Below are 12,304 nucleotides of genomic sequence, written 5' to 3' on the forward strand. Positions count from 1 at the left end.
ATCAAGGACCATCTGTATTGTTACAGTTCTGACAATAGGACTGAATGTTTCGAGATAATCTAGCCCCTCTTCTTGATCAAAACCCTTAGCCACTAGACGAGCTTTCAGTTTATCTACTGATCCGTCTGGTTTGAGTTTTGTTTTAAAAACCCACTTGCATCCCAATACATTCATATCCTCTGTAGGTTCCACAAGATCCCAAGTGTGGAGCACGTGAATCATACTAATTTCATCATGAGCTGCATCATTCCACCCTGGATGTTGTAGGGCAGTAAAGATATCTTTAGGTTCTTCAGGAACAAACCATAAAGTGGGGAGCACATATCTGAGATTTGGCTTATGGATGCCATCTTTAGCTCGTGTAGTCATCGGATGACTGTTGTTCACCTGATCCTCTACAATTTGGTCTTCTTGATTATGATCTTCGATAGCAGAGTTGTCACTCTCGATACTAGAGGAAGTGTCAGACTCAGAATGGAGGCTGTGTGTTTTCTTGATCAGTTACTGCAATTGGAACACTCGCACGAGTTTTTTCTTGACTGGAGATAACTGGTGGTGCTGAAGTGATCTCTGTTGCAGGAGAGAGAGGCTCCTGATGCACTGAAGCAGCTTGCCAAGCCTTAAGAAGAGGAGTCTGATACAATGGGATTAAGGACTTGTACTGATGCTGAAATGGGAAGTAATCTTCATCAAAGACAACATGACGTGAAATGTAAACTTTCCCAGTAGGTGGATAGAGACATCTATATCCTTTGCATTGCGTATGGTAGCCAAGGAAAACACACTGTAAAGATCTTGGATCAAATTTATGAGTGGCCATAGGACGAAGACAAGGGTAACAGGCAGACCCGAACACTCTTAACATCGAATAATTTGGCTTTTGCTTGAAAAGAACTTCATATGGGCTGAGATTTTTCAGAGTTGTGGTAGGGAGCAAGTTGGTGATGAAGCTTGCTGTGAAGAAGGCTTCAACCCAGTGATGAAGAGGAGTATGACTATGAAACAGCATTGGCAAGCCAAGCTCTACAATATGTCTGTGTTTCCTTTCTGCAACCCCATTTTGTTGAGGGGTGTAAGGACAAGAAATTCTGTGTATAATTCCATTTTCACACAGATGTTGTTTCAGACTGTTGCTTGTAAACTCCCCTCCTCCATCACTCTGAAACACTTTGATCTTAGACTTGAATTGATTCTCAACTTGTTTCTGAAATATTTTAAATACTGAAATGAACTTAGACTTTTTACGCATGGGATAGAACCAGGTGAACCGAGAGAAATCATCCACAAAGACAGCATAATATTTAAAACCTTGGTTGGATACAACAGGAGAAGGCCCCCAAAGATCACAATGTATCCTATCAAGAAGACATAACACTAGAATCTGAAGAAAAAAATTGAAGTCTACTATTCTTCCCCATCTGGCAAGGCTCACATATGAAGGTGGTGCTGCTCTTAATTAGACTGATTTCCTTGCTGTTCTTTAGTTGATGGAGAACTTGTGAGTTTGAGTGCCCAAGTCTATGATGCCAAGTGTCTTCTGAAGCTGCACATTGTCGATTAGAAAAGAGAGCAACAAATTCTTGGTTCTCCAACATATAGAAGCCACTACTTCGAGGACCCTTTGCCACCACCTTCTGAGTGGGTATATCAACAATACAGACTTTATTAGCATCAAACCAAACACCACAGGGTAGATCATCACACAGTTTCGAGACTGAAACAAGAGATTTTTTCATTTCCGGACAGACTAAAACATTGTTTAGAGATATTTTACCTGCCGAAGAAGAGATGGTGGTGGATCCAACATGTGTTATAGGAAGGTAGGTGCCATCTCCAACCATAACCGTGTCATTACCAGTGTAAGTGGTTGCAGATTGGAGATTAGTTGCAGAAGGAGTGACATGTGCGGTAGCACCAGAGTCTGTGACCTAGTCACTACCATCAGAAACTTGCAGCGAGGAAAACACCTGAGCAACATCATGGCGCTGGTAGTTCTCATCGAATCTGTTCCAGCAGTCAGACGCAATATGACCAACACGTCCACAAATCTGACAGATAGGGCGCTCTCCGGAAGCTCGAGGATTAGATTGATGTTGGGAGAAACCTCTGCCCCTGGAGGAGTATCCACCACGTCCTCTGTTTTGGCCTGAAGACCTTCCTCTGCCACGGTAACCACCACGAGATTGATTCCCATAACCAGTGTGTTGAGCTGGAAAGGCAAGATGAGGCGTAATGGACTCAGGAGCATTGTACGACCAAAGCTTGGTGTCAAAATTTTCAACTTCAGCAACAACATCACCAAAGCTTGGAGGAGAGGCCTTGCTTAAGGAACTTTGAACCACAGTCGTGATTGGGTCATAGTCACAATCCAAACCATTCAGAAAACCAAAAATCTTTAAGGACTCATCAATAGGTTTCCCAATGGAACTTAGAGCATCACAAATAGCTATGAACTCTCGACAGTAAGCCACAAATGTCAAGTCTTTTTTCTCTAGTACCCACAAACTACAGCGAAGAGTAAACTCTCTAGCTATGCTACTCTTGTTAAAGTTCTCAGCTAACGACATCCAGATGTCTCTAGAGGTAGAGAGATTGTGAACATACCTGAGTACCTCTTCTGACAGAGTTCCAAAGAGCCAGGATGAGCTGGTCTGTGCAAAACCAGGATTCATACTGCGGATTAGGGATTTCAGTGACGGTATCTCCAGTTGTTGACGAGATGGTACGTGGAGGAGCTGTGATAGCACCGTTGATGAACCCAATGAGTTTTTGCCATATGCTATGTTTAATCTTATTGTCTCATTGAACTGAACCGGTTCTTGACTAACCAAACCCATTTGCTCCCTTAACCAACTCAATTATAAAGACTGGATTTCAATATTATCTAAAAGAATCTTGCCTGAATCTGGATCATAGAATCTCTCCAGCAAGCTTATCACCGTTGATTTACCGCTCCCGCTCTCTCCAACCAATGCTACGGTCTGAAAAGTGAAAACCAAAACCATTAACCATTTAATACAATTAAACCGGTCTTTCCCTCCTTAATTTACATGTTTTGTTACCTGTCCTGATGAGATAGTTAAGCACAAGTCACTAAAAATCTGTATATCTGGTCGCATAGGATATATTGACGTGTTGCAACTCGATATTGCCGTGGACGATTGGTAATATTGTCCCCTTCTCGGAACTCGAGTCGATTTTGGGTTTAATATCGAGAATATCAAAAATCGAAGTAGCAGAGTCTTTTGCTTTGCCTATGTAAGGTGCCATAGCACTCGTTTGAGTCACTCCTATGGCTGTCAAAGTTAACGCAAAGAAAACCTGAAATGTTACAAAACCACTTCAATATCACAAACCGGATCATAATCGAACCTGGTAACTTTTAAACTACTCTTTAGTACCTGAAAGAATTCTCCGAAGGTAGCCCTCCTGGTCTGAATCAACCAGGCACTGCCGACAAAGCTTAAGGCCTCGATGATGTAGAGAGCCAAGAATGAGCCACCGTAGCACAAACCACTCACGAGTCCTAACGTAACACCTTGTTGCTTTGGTGACTCACATATCTCTTGGTATAAATCCATCACTTTATCCTCTGAGCAGAACGATGCAACGGTCCTTATGCTGCTCACTGCGTCATTTACGACCTGGCTAGCCTCTTCATATATTTCCTAAATTGAAGTATAAACCAGGTTAGACTAAACTGAACCAGATCGAGTTTAACCAATGTTGTTTGAATATGTAACTACTAACTTTTGATTTTTTGTTAAAACCGGTTATAAACTTGATATGATAGTATGCTTGAAAGAACATTATTGGTGACACCAATAAGGCCCCTAAAGCTAATAACCAATTAGCCGTAAACACTATAATAAATGCTGCGGTTATAGTCGCCATATTTTGCATGATCAACCCCAATGCATCTCCTAAGATACTCTTCACTGTCGAAGCATCTGCGGACAACCTCCCTCCAATCGCACCGCTGGCCAAACAAAACAAACAAAAAAGGAACAAAATTAAACGTAACAAAAAGACGATAACTAATTATTAGTAGAAGCATTATATTTTACATTACCTAGAATTCTTAGTGTCGTCGAACTAACTAATATCCTGGTGCAAAACTTTATCAAACGTTAGCGATCTGATTCGTTTAATCAGCTTTCCTCCAGCGATAGCGAATAAGTAGAATTGAAATGGGATCACAATCAGGTCGGTTAAGCCAAGCGCGACGAAAATAAGAGCCCAAAAACGAGAATCACTCTTTAGTTGATTTGAAGGCTCAAAGAAAATCCTGATCGTGTGAGACAAAAGCAAACCTTGGACAGGGAACACAATACCGTGTATCACTGCAGCCAAAGAACCAACCAACAAAACAGAAAACTCTGGTTTGTTAAGTTGAGCAAGCCTTCTCAATGATACTTTCTTGCCTTTCTTGGCCGTTTGATTTTTGGTTGAAGAGATATTCTCGGGGAACTCTTCCGTCTGGTTCAAGCTAATCACTCCTGGTAAACCAAATACAGATGTGCTGGTAAAGGAATGGCGGCTACTGCCTGATGAATTCCTTCTATGGATTCCGTTTTGGCTACCCGAACTTCCGATTTCGAAACTCATTTCAGATTTTTCTGGTTCCTTATCTCTTGCTTCTTCTTTATTAGATCCTTCTTGTTGACGAACTAGCTGTGAGTATGCTCCCTCTGGATCTTGAATCATCTCCTCATGAGTTCCTGGTTAAAACATTTGTTCATCATATACATAAGTAACAAAAACAAAAAAAGATGATTACTTGTACTGTACGGTACTATTGAAAACCCTAACCTTTCTCGATGATTTTTTGATGTGTCTGCATTTTATAGGGTTTTAACCATAGTTTTTAGGATTGTTTTGAGTCTTTTCCTAGGTCCAAGTGTGCTTTTAGAGTCCTTTTAGTCTTTTGTAAGTCTTTACAGGTCCTAGGTGACTTTAGGAGGAATCTGAGCACTTTGGGGATGAAAATGTGTATCTGGAGCTAAATTGGTTGAAGACTGATCGAGCTAGAAGGCAGATGGAGTAAAAGCAGAAAAACGTTCCGGATCGACTGATCCTTTCGAGATCGACCATTCTCTTCCGTCTGGTTCAAGCTAATCACTCCTGGTAAACCAAATACAGATGTGCTGGTAAAGGAATGGCGGCTACTGCCTGATGAATTCCTTCTATGGATTCCGTTTTGGCTACCCGAACTTCCGATTTCGAAACTCATTTCAGATTTTTCTGGTTCCTTATCTCTTGCTTCTTCTTTCTTAGATCCTTCTTGTTGACGAACTAGCTGTGAGTATGCTCCCTCGGGATCTTGAATCATCTCCTCATGAGTTCCTGGTTAAAACATTTGTTCATCATATACATAAGTAACAAAAACAAAAAAAGATGATTACTTGTACTGTACGGTACTATTGAAAACCCTAACCTTTCTCGATGATTTTTCCCTGCTGCACAACAGCTATCATATCAGCGGTTCTAATGGTGATAAGTCGGTGAGCCACCAATACAGTGGTCCTACTCAACATTAGCTTTACAAGAGCGTCTTGAACCACACGTTCAGATTCTGCATCCAAAGCGCTTGTAGCTTCAGCAAGAAGCAATATTTTAGGGTTTTTCAAAATCGCCCTTGCAATTGCGATCCTTTGTTTTTTCCCACCTGATAATTGTGTTCCATGCTCTCCTACCATCGTTTCCAAACCCTGGAAAAAAAAAGAACAAAGAACTAAGAAATCTAAACAATTGCTTTACCGACCAAATTGGTTATAACTAAAGTTTAACTACCTGTGAGAGTTTGTCGATGAATTTACTGGCGTTAGCGAGCTCAAGTGCGGTTCTGATTTCTTGATCGAACGCATCTTTTTGCCATAAACAATGTTTTCCCTAATTGTAGTCGCAAAAAGTATAGGTTCTTGGCTTACGAGACCAATCTTAGTTCTGATCCATCTCACTTGAAACTTCTTTAAGTCAATTCCATCAATTAAAACTTCTCCTGATCCCGGATCGTAGAACCTCTCTATTAGACTGATCACAGTTGATTTTCCACTACTGCTCTGTCCCACCAAAGCCACGGTCATACCATTCGGTACAGTCAACGAAAAACCAGCAAAGATCTGCACGTCAGGTCTCGCCGGATATCGAAAGTAGACGTCTCTTACTTCAATGTCACCTTTAATTTCTTCCAAAACCACTCCACTCATGTCATAAGCATCGATCTTTGGTCTTCTTTTGATTGTCTCGAACATTTTGTAAGCTGCAGCTTGCCCGGCCGCAAAAGCGTTAAGAGAAGGCAATGTCTGTCCCAACGCCCTACGAAGTGAATAGAATATGTAAGAAGTTAAGCGTTTCAGTATCACAAGATTTTTTCGAGAAGTAAACGTTTTACTCACATTCCTCCAGTCAAGATTGACATAATCACGTTTATAACTTGACCTCCATTATATCCTTTCTTCATTATTAGCCGAGCACCGTACCATATCGCAAAACCATAGGTACAATATACCACAGCCATCATTTTATCCCAATGCCTAGACCAGAGTATAGCCCTTGTTGTACCATAGATTTGTAGGCAATCTCAAGCTTCTTCTCATATTTCTCCGTTGCTTGTTTCTCTCCCGTGAACGCCACAACCTGAATAAATAAAATTAAAAAATCAAAATATTGATATGTAATTTTTAAAACATGAGAATTTAAAACCCCGGAAGAACTCACTGTTCCAATCGCCGCAACGGCTTGTTCTACTACGTTACCAGCTTCTGTGTAAGCAAGTTGACCACGTACCGCCATTTTTGACATGATCAGGGTCATTGCCCCATCAATGGCCACGATTAGAGGAATGCACGGAAGAAGAGCCACCGTGAGTTTCCTGCGCTACTATAAAAGCAACCACGAATCCACCAGCGAATGTTGAAACGAGCTGTGTAACTTTCCCAACCTAAACAAATCAAAGTCAAAACAAGAAGTTTCAGAAACTTGTGATGCAAGAAACATGCAGTAGTGTAGAATTTCATTATATATAAAAAAAAAAACCTTTCTCCCATGGAATCTTGAATAAGGATGGTGTCTCCTGACATTCTTCCGACGACTTCACCGGTGTTTGTCTCAGTGTCAAAAAAGCCAAAGTCTTGTCTCAATATGGTTTTTAGGTATAGACGGCGGATTCTGGTGGATTGACGCTCACCAGTTACCATCCAGCATGAGAGTTGAGACCTCTGCGAACGAACGAGAAAGTCTTGTTAAGATAAATAGAAGAAAGAGTAACATAATTTCTTACGCAGGAAGGACACAACACCGGCGTAGGCCGCAAGATAAAGAAACTTCACTGCAACCTGAAATTAATTATGAAAATCAAATCGATATAAACCGTAAGAAATTCATAGCTTTCAATCATAGCTAGTGGAGGGAGCAAAACGGGAGGCGCCATGGTGCGATCCCGGCTGCAAAACTCACAAAACTTATCGACAAAAACGTTTGGAACAGGTTCAATACAATCAAACATTTGGAAAACTCCACATGGATTGCAATAGTGGTTTCTCACCCGTAGTACCGTCCCCGTGAACGTCTTGAATTTAATCAAATTGTCTATTCTCTAAGTTGCACTTGTTGTAAAACTATTTTTTTTTTTTTTGTTGAATATATGATTTTGCATTCATATAACAACAACAAGAAAAGAACAAAATAATTCACATCATCACGTCAAATTAAAATTTGCTTTGCTATCAGAAATCATAACCAACCGTATGAAATCCTAACCTTGAAGACTTCTTTAACCACGTGGTCATGATCGGAGAAACCTAACACGTTAATGAGCTGCCCCATGAGTACTGTCATAAACGGCTGAGTTAGGCCGTTCGCCACGGCGGAGATGGTCCCGATGGTCATTAAAAAGATGTCATATCGATCTGCAAACGTGAAAAGCTTGTAAAACGCTATTCTTTGATTCCCGCCTCCATTTTTCTTCTTCTTCGCTTTCTCTGCCATGGTTTCTCCTTCCTCTTCGATTTATAGGTTAAACGAAAAATTTCTCAAGATAATTTAATGGGTTTTTATTTTCTACAGATTGTGTATATTAAATCATTAATGATACACTTATGGTATACAAAAAAAAATCACAATAACACTTAACGAGGGTAGATTTCAAGAAATCTTAATCACCTCAACAAATTTACTTAATATTTTATACATTGCAAATAGAGAATGGAAGAGCAATATAAAGATCATATTAATTATCAATATGCTTATCAAATAAATATGCATCTAAATGAATATTGACTTTAATCATTTTTTTAATTTTGAATATTTTTCAGATACTTGTTAATTAGTAGCACATATGACATACTCATGAAAGAACAATAGTAAGAAAAAAAAATTACATTTTTTTTATTAAATATCATTATCATAGAATTACACTGCAATTTTTTTTGTGGTTGTACACTGCAATTTCCCTAGAATTATATGTTGGGTTTTTTTTGCAGTCCCGTTATTTACAATTTTGACGCTTATCGATGTCTTATTAGTTATTATAGGTTCAAGTTCGACAAGATACAACATAATTCCCCAACCTTGAATAGAAAAACCTAGTCCTGAAAATATCGGAGATCGCATAATGTCACCAGCATATATAGACACATAATGAATAAGTTATTATCTTTGTGTTGTGTAAATAGCGAGCATGGTGATATGCATTAAGACATCTAAAATTAATTTACTAGCAGTTATCATATGTGAAACAGACGGTTCATGGCAGTGTAGTAATTTACATAGGAACAAAATTCACTAAAATATACATTATGCATAGCCCACGAGCATTAAATTATGACAAAAGTTAACGTCACAACAAAGCATTCGCGTTCTGGTCAAAATTTACATCCACGAGGTTTCTTTTAGAGAAAACTCTACAGGATCTCTCCTTCCTCAAGATCTTCCAATCTCATCGCATCACAAATTTCTGACCCGGTCTCTTCCAGTTCCGGACAGTCATCACTTCTTAAAAACAGACCCAACTCTTCAACCAGTATGCGAATTCTTGTCAGACTCGAGCAACCACAGACTTTCCTAAATTCTTTATCCAATCTCAAGTAGTTGTTCCGTTCAAAATCAAAGACTCTTTTCATCTGTAGACATGTTTACAGATATTAGAATCATTGGTTCTTCAGTCTTCACTCTGTTAAAAAAAGGGTTTTGAGAAGCCGCAAAATACCTCTGCTAGTTCGAGCCGTTGTTTATCACGTTTTTCTTTCAACTCGGCTTGTGCCCTCATTTGTGCGGCAACCTTAGCAGCTCTCATCTCGGCTTCAATTCTAGCTTTCTCTGTATGTTTTGTGAAACGTAAGAGGCAAACATTGAAAAGGTTTGAGCCTTTTTAGTTCCATTAGAACACGTAAAAGGATACCTTCACGTTGTGCTCTTTCCATCTGTTCCTTTTCTATCTGTATTCTAATTAGATCAGCTTTGTTATTCTGTCAACAAAACAAGACAACAACTTTCAGTAAAACATAAGCTGTCGAAAGTCTCTGTTTATGCAATGGGGATCAAGAAAGTAATGTAACCTACCTGCTCAAGGACTTTTCTGTGTTTAGCTTTTAGAATGGTATCCGCATATTGAGCTTTGAGTATTGCAGCACGAAGAGCCTTCTCAGGAGGTACTGGTGGCAGAGAAGGCAATGCCGTTTTCAATTCTGTGGCAATCATAGAATGGTATTAGGAAACCAAATTATACCAAAAGGGGAATTCCACAGATTCGATTGAAATAATAAAAGAGGAAAAACAACTTACCATTATTTTCCAACAGAGCACTGTTTGAAGGTTTATCAAGCTGAGAATTGCCACTACCATTTCTCTCATTCTTTGAAGTCACAGACCCTTCATTCATAGAGAAATTAAAAGCACATTGTTAAAAAAAGTAGCGATAATAGAATGACAATTTCGAATGAACTAGGAAAGATAGCTTAGGATTTCTCACCATTGCATTGAGGCTCTGACTCACTCGCCTGTGCACCTGAAGTGTTTTGTACTTGACAATCCTGTTGGCATTGAAACATCAGTACTATTGCTAGTGACAAGACTAAGAGGAGATTCTATTTGTCAAAGATAAAGAGAGAGTCTGTACATACCATTAATGGAGAATTATTGCTTCCGGATGAGCTACAGGACTTGAGGCATATGCAAATAGTTTTACCACATGAACCACACTTAATGGCTGCAGTTTGAGCTGAGCCTGCATGTCATACAAATGATAAGCTCCAATGCTTAGAAGCCACAAAGCAGAATACAATTTCTCCAACAGTATACCTTTCACTGGGATTTTCACAGCCGAACTGACTCCAAGGCCCTGATCGAGTCTCTTAGTCCCCTGGAAAATGTCAAATATATGAAAATCCTATCAGTAAGAAACAAACTTAAACCACAATAACACTAACAAGTCTATGATTCTGATCATATCGTACCTTTGTTGCTAAAGCTTTCGGCGTCACAGCAGGAGTATCCTTTTTGCTCTGCACTTTCGCTGGTTTTGACGAAAGAGAACCCTTTTCGGAATTTTCATTGCTCAGTCTTGAACAATCGACTTCGACTGGCTGTCTCTTACAACCTTCTGTAACTCCAATCCTGGATAATTTAGAAACCTTCTTCTTCTTGAGTACTTCCCATCTGACAACAAATACCTCCTTCATCTCCTTTGCAACCTTGTAAACCCAATTATCCGAAGGATTATACTTTAACGCATTGTCAAAAGTTAACCGCACATCCGCCGCAAACTCATCAGCGTTACAGTACTCATTCTTCAAAAGCTTCGATTTGATTGTGCCAAAATCCATAGGGTTCGATATGACATTGAAGTAATCAGGAATCATCAGTTCAACAGGATCAACAGGCTTGTTAAAAACCCATCCAACAGGGTGCTCCATCAAAGATCTCAACAATGCTAAACACTGACTAGACAAATCACGGTCTAGCTTCTGCTTCTTTTTAGGTTGTACATCATCAATCTCGTTAGGTCCACGCTTCCTCGATTGCTCGGCGGAACGAGATAAGTCTTCACATAACGAATGCTCAATTTTCTTCTCACTATCCGGAAACGTTTGACAAGTTCTGACAGAACCTCCAGAACCAAACTTTATCCTAAGCTTGGGTATTGCAACCATTCTTACAAAAAAAAAATCAAAAGAACAAAACACCTGTAATGCAAAATAGATGAAATTAGGGTTTATCTACGCGATTACACCAAAACTCGCAATTAGGGTTTTACACATCGAAAACGAACAAAATCGAAACAAAAACTAAATACCCATGAAAATTCCGACCAGATCTAGGTTAAAAAACACTCAAACAATAAAAGAAGAAGAATTAGGGTTTATCAATTTTGCGAAACCCTTGAAAAAAGGTTGAAACTTTAACTTTGAGAAACGAAATCAGGAAGAATTATACGATTTCTACAAAACAAAAACAAAAAAAATCAAACAAGCTTACCTATGGAAGAAGAATCAATGCAACAGTATGAGAGATTTTTGGAAGTGCAAGGAGACGGTGTGATTAGAGGAGGAGGAAGAAGACAAAGCCGCTAAACAAGTTTCTTAATTTTGACAAGAAGATGCTTTTATAAGTTTTTTTGTTAAGAAATAATCTGGACCTAATATTATATATTTGGGCCCATAATAGCCCAATAGTAAGCTCATAACAGCCACTTCAAAATATATATATTTTTCAAATTTTTAATTTTTAATTGGTTTTTATGGTTAATTGTCATAAATACTACTGAAATAGGTTTTTATTCCAAAAATATCACAATTTAGTTTTTTTCTAAAAGTACCACTGAAAACCACTAAAATGTATTTTTTCCAAAATACCACATAATTTTGTAAAACAAAAACCGTCGAAGAAACTTACCTATGGAAGAAGAATCAATGGAACAGTATGAGAGATTTTGGAGTGGGAAGGAGACTATATGATGCGAGGAGGAGGAAGAAGACAAAGCGGCGAAACAAGTTTCTTTATTTTGACACAAGAAGATGCTTTTATAAGTTTTTTGTTCGGAAATAATCTGGACCTAATATTTTATCTTTAGGCCCATAATGGCCCAATAGTAACCTCATAACAACCGCTTCAAAATATATATATTTTCCAAATATTAACTTTTTTAATTGGATTTTATGGTTAATTGTCATAAATCCTACTATAATAGGTTTTTATTCCAAAAATATTACAATTTAGTTTTTTTCTAAAAATACCACTAAAAACCACTAAAATGTATTTTTTCCAAAATACCACATAATTTTGCAAAACAAAAAACGTCGAAGAA

General features: G+C 38.7%; 1 protein-coding gene and 1 pseudogene across 2 annotated transcripts; both read right to left on the reverse strand.

Annotated features, from left to right (window-relative positions):
* Window positions 1–1,802: 1,802 nt before the first annotated feature.
* LOC104771911 (ABC transporter B family member 7-like) lies at window positions 1,803–7,989 on the reverse strand (annotated as a pseudogene).
* A 700-nt stretch (window positions 7,990–8,689) lies between these two features.
* On the reverse strand, window positions 8,690–11,947 carry LOC104771912 (transcription factor GTE12). Of its 2 annotated transcripts, none has more exons than XM_087506086.1 (10): window positions 11,893–11,947; window positions 10,455–11,183; window positions 10,300–10,360; window positions 10,122–10,225; window positions 9,971–10,031; window positions 9,784–9,870; window positions 9,562–9,686; window positions 9,401–9,467; window positions 9,209–9,318; window positions 8,690–9,122 (listed from the first exon to the last, which is right to left on the reverse strand). In XM_087506086.1, the coding sequence occupies exons 2-10, from the start codon at window positions 11,148–11,150 to the stop codon at window positions 8,904–8,906; spliced, it is 1,530 nt and encodes a 509-aa protein (XP_087362212.1). In that variant the 5' UTR covers window positions 11,151–11,183; window positions 11,893–11,947; the 3' UTR covers window positions 8,690–8,903. The 2 variants fall into 2 exon arrangements, with proteins under 2 accessions (XP_087362212.1, XP_010494830.1); XM_010496528.3 differs by lacking the exon at window positions 11,893–11,947 and adding an exon at window positions 11,476–11,596.
* Window positions 11,948–12,304: the final 357 nt, after the last annotated feature.

The sequence above is a fragment of the Camelina sativa genome, chromosome 20, assembly GCF_030686135.1.
Source record: "Camelina sativa cultivar CO46 ecotype springtype chromosome 20, ASM3068613v1".
Lineage (NCBI taxonomy): Eukaryota > Viridiplantae > Streptophyta > Magnoliopsida > Brassicales > Brassicaceae > Camelina > Camelina sativa.

Excerpts from the sequence above, each read along its gene's own strand:
- LOC104771912 (XM_087506086.1), bottom strand. The coding sequence starts at position 11,150 with ATGGTTGCAATACCCAAGCTTAGGATAAAGTTTGGTTCTGGAGGTTCT. Across the intron at positions 10,361-10,454 it reads CGAAAGCTTTAGCAACAAAG|GGGACTAAGAGACTCGATCA; the intron begins GTACGATATGAT and ends GACATTTTCCAG. Across the intron at positions 10,226-10,299 it reads TGTGAAAATCCCAGTGAAAG|GCTCAGCTCAAACTGCAGCC; the intron begins GTATACTGTTGG and ends TATGACATGCAG.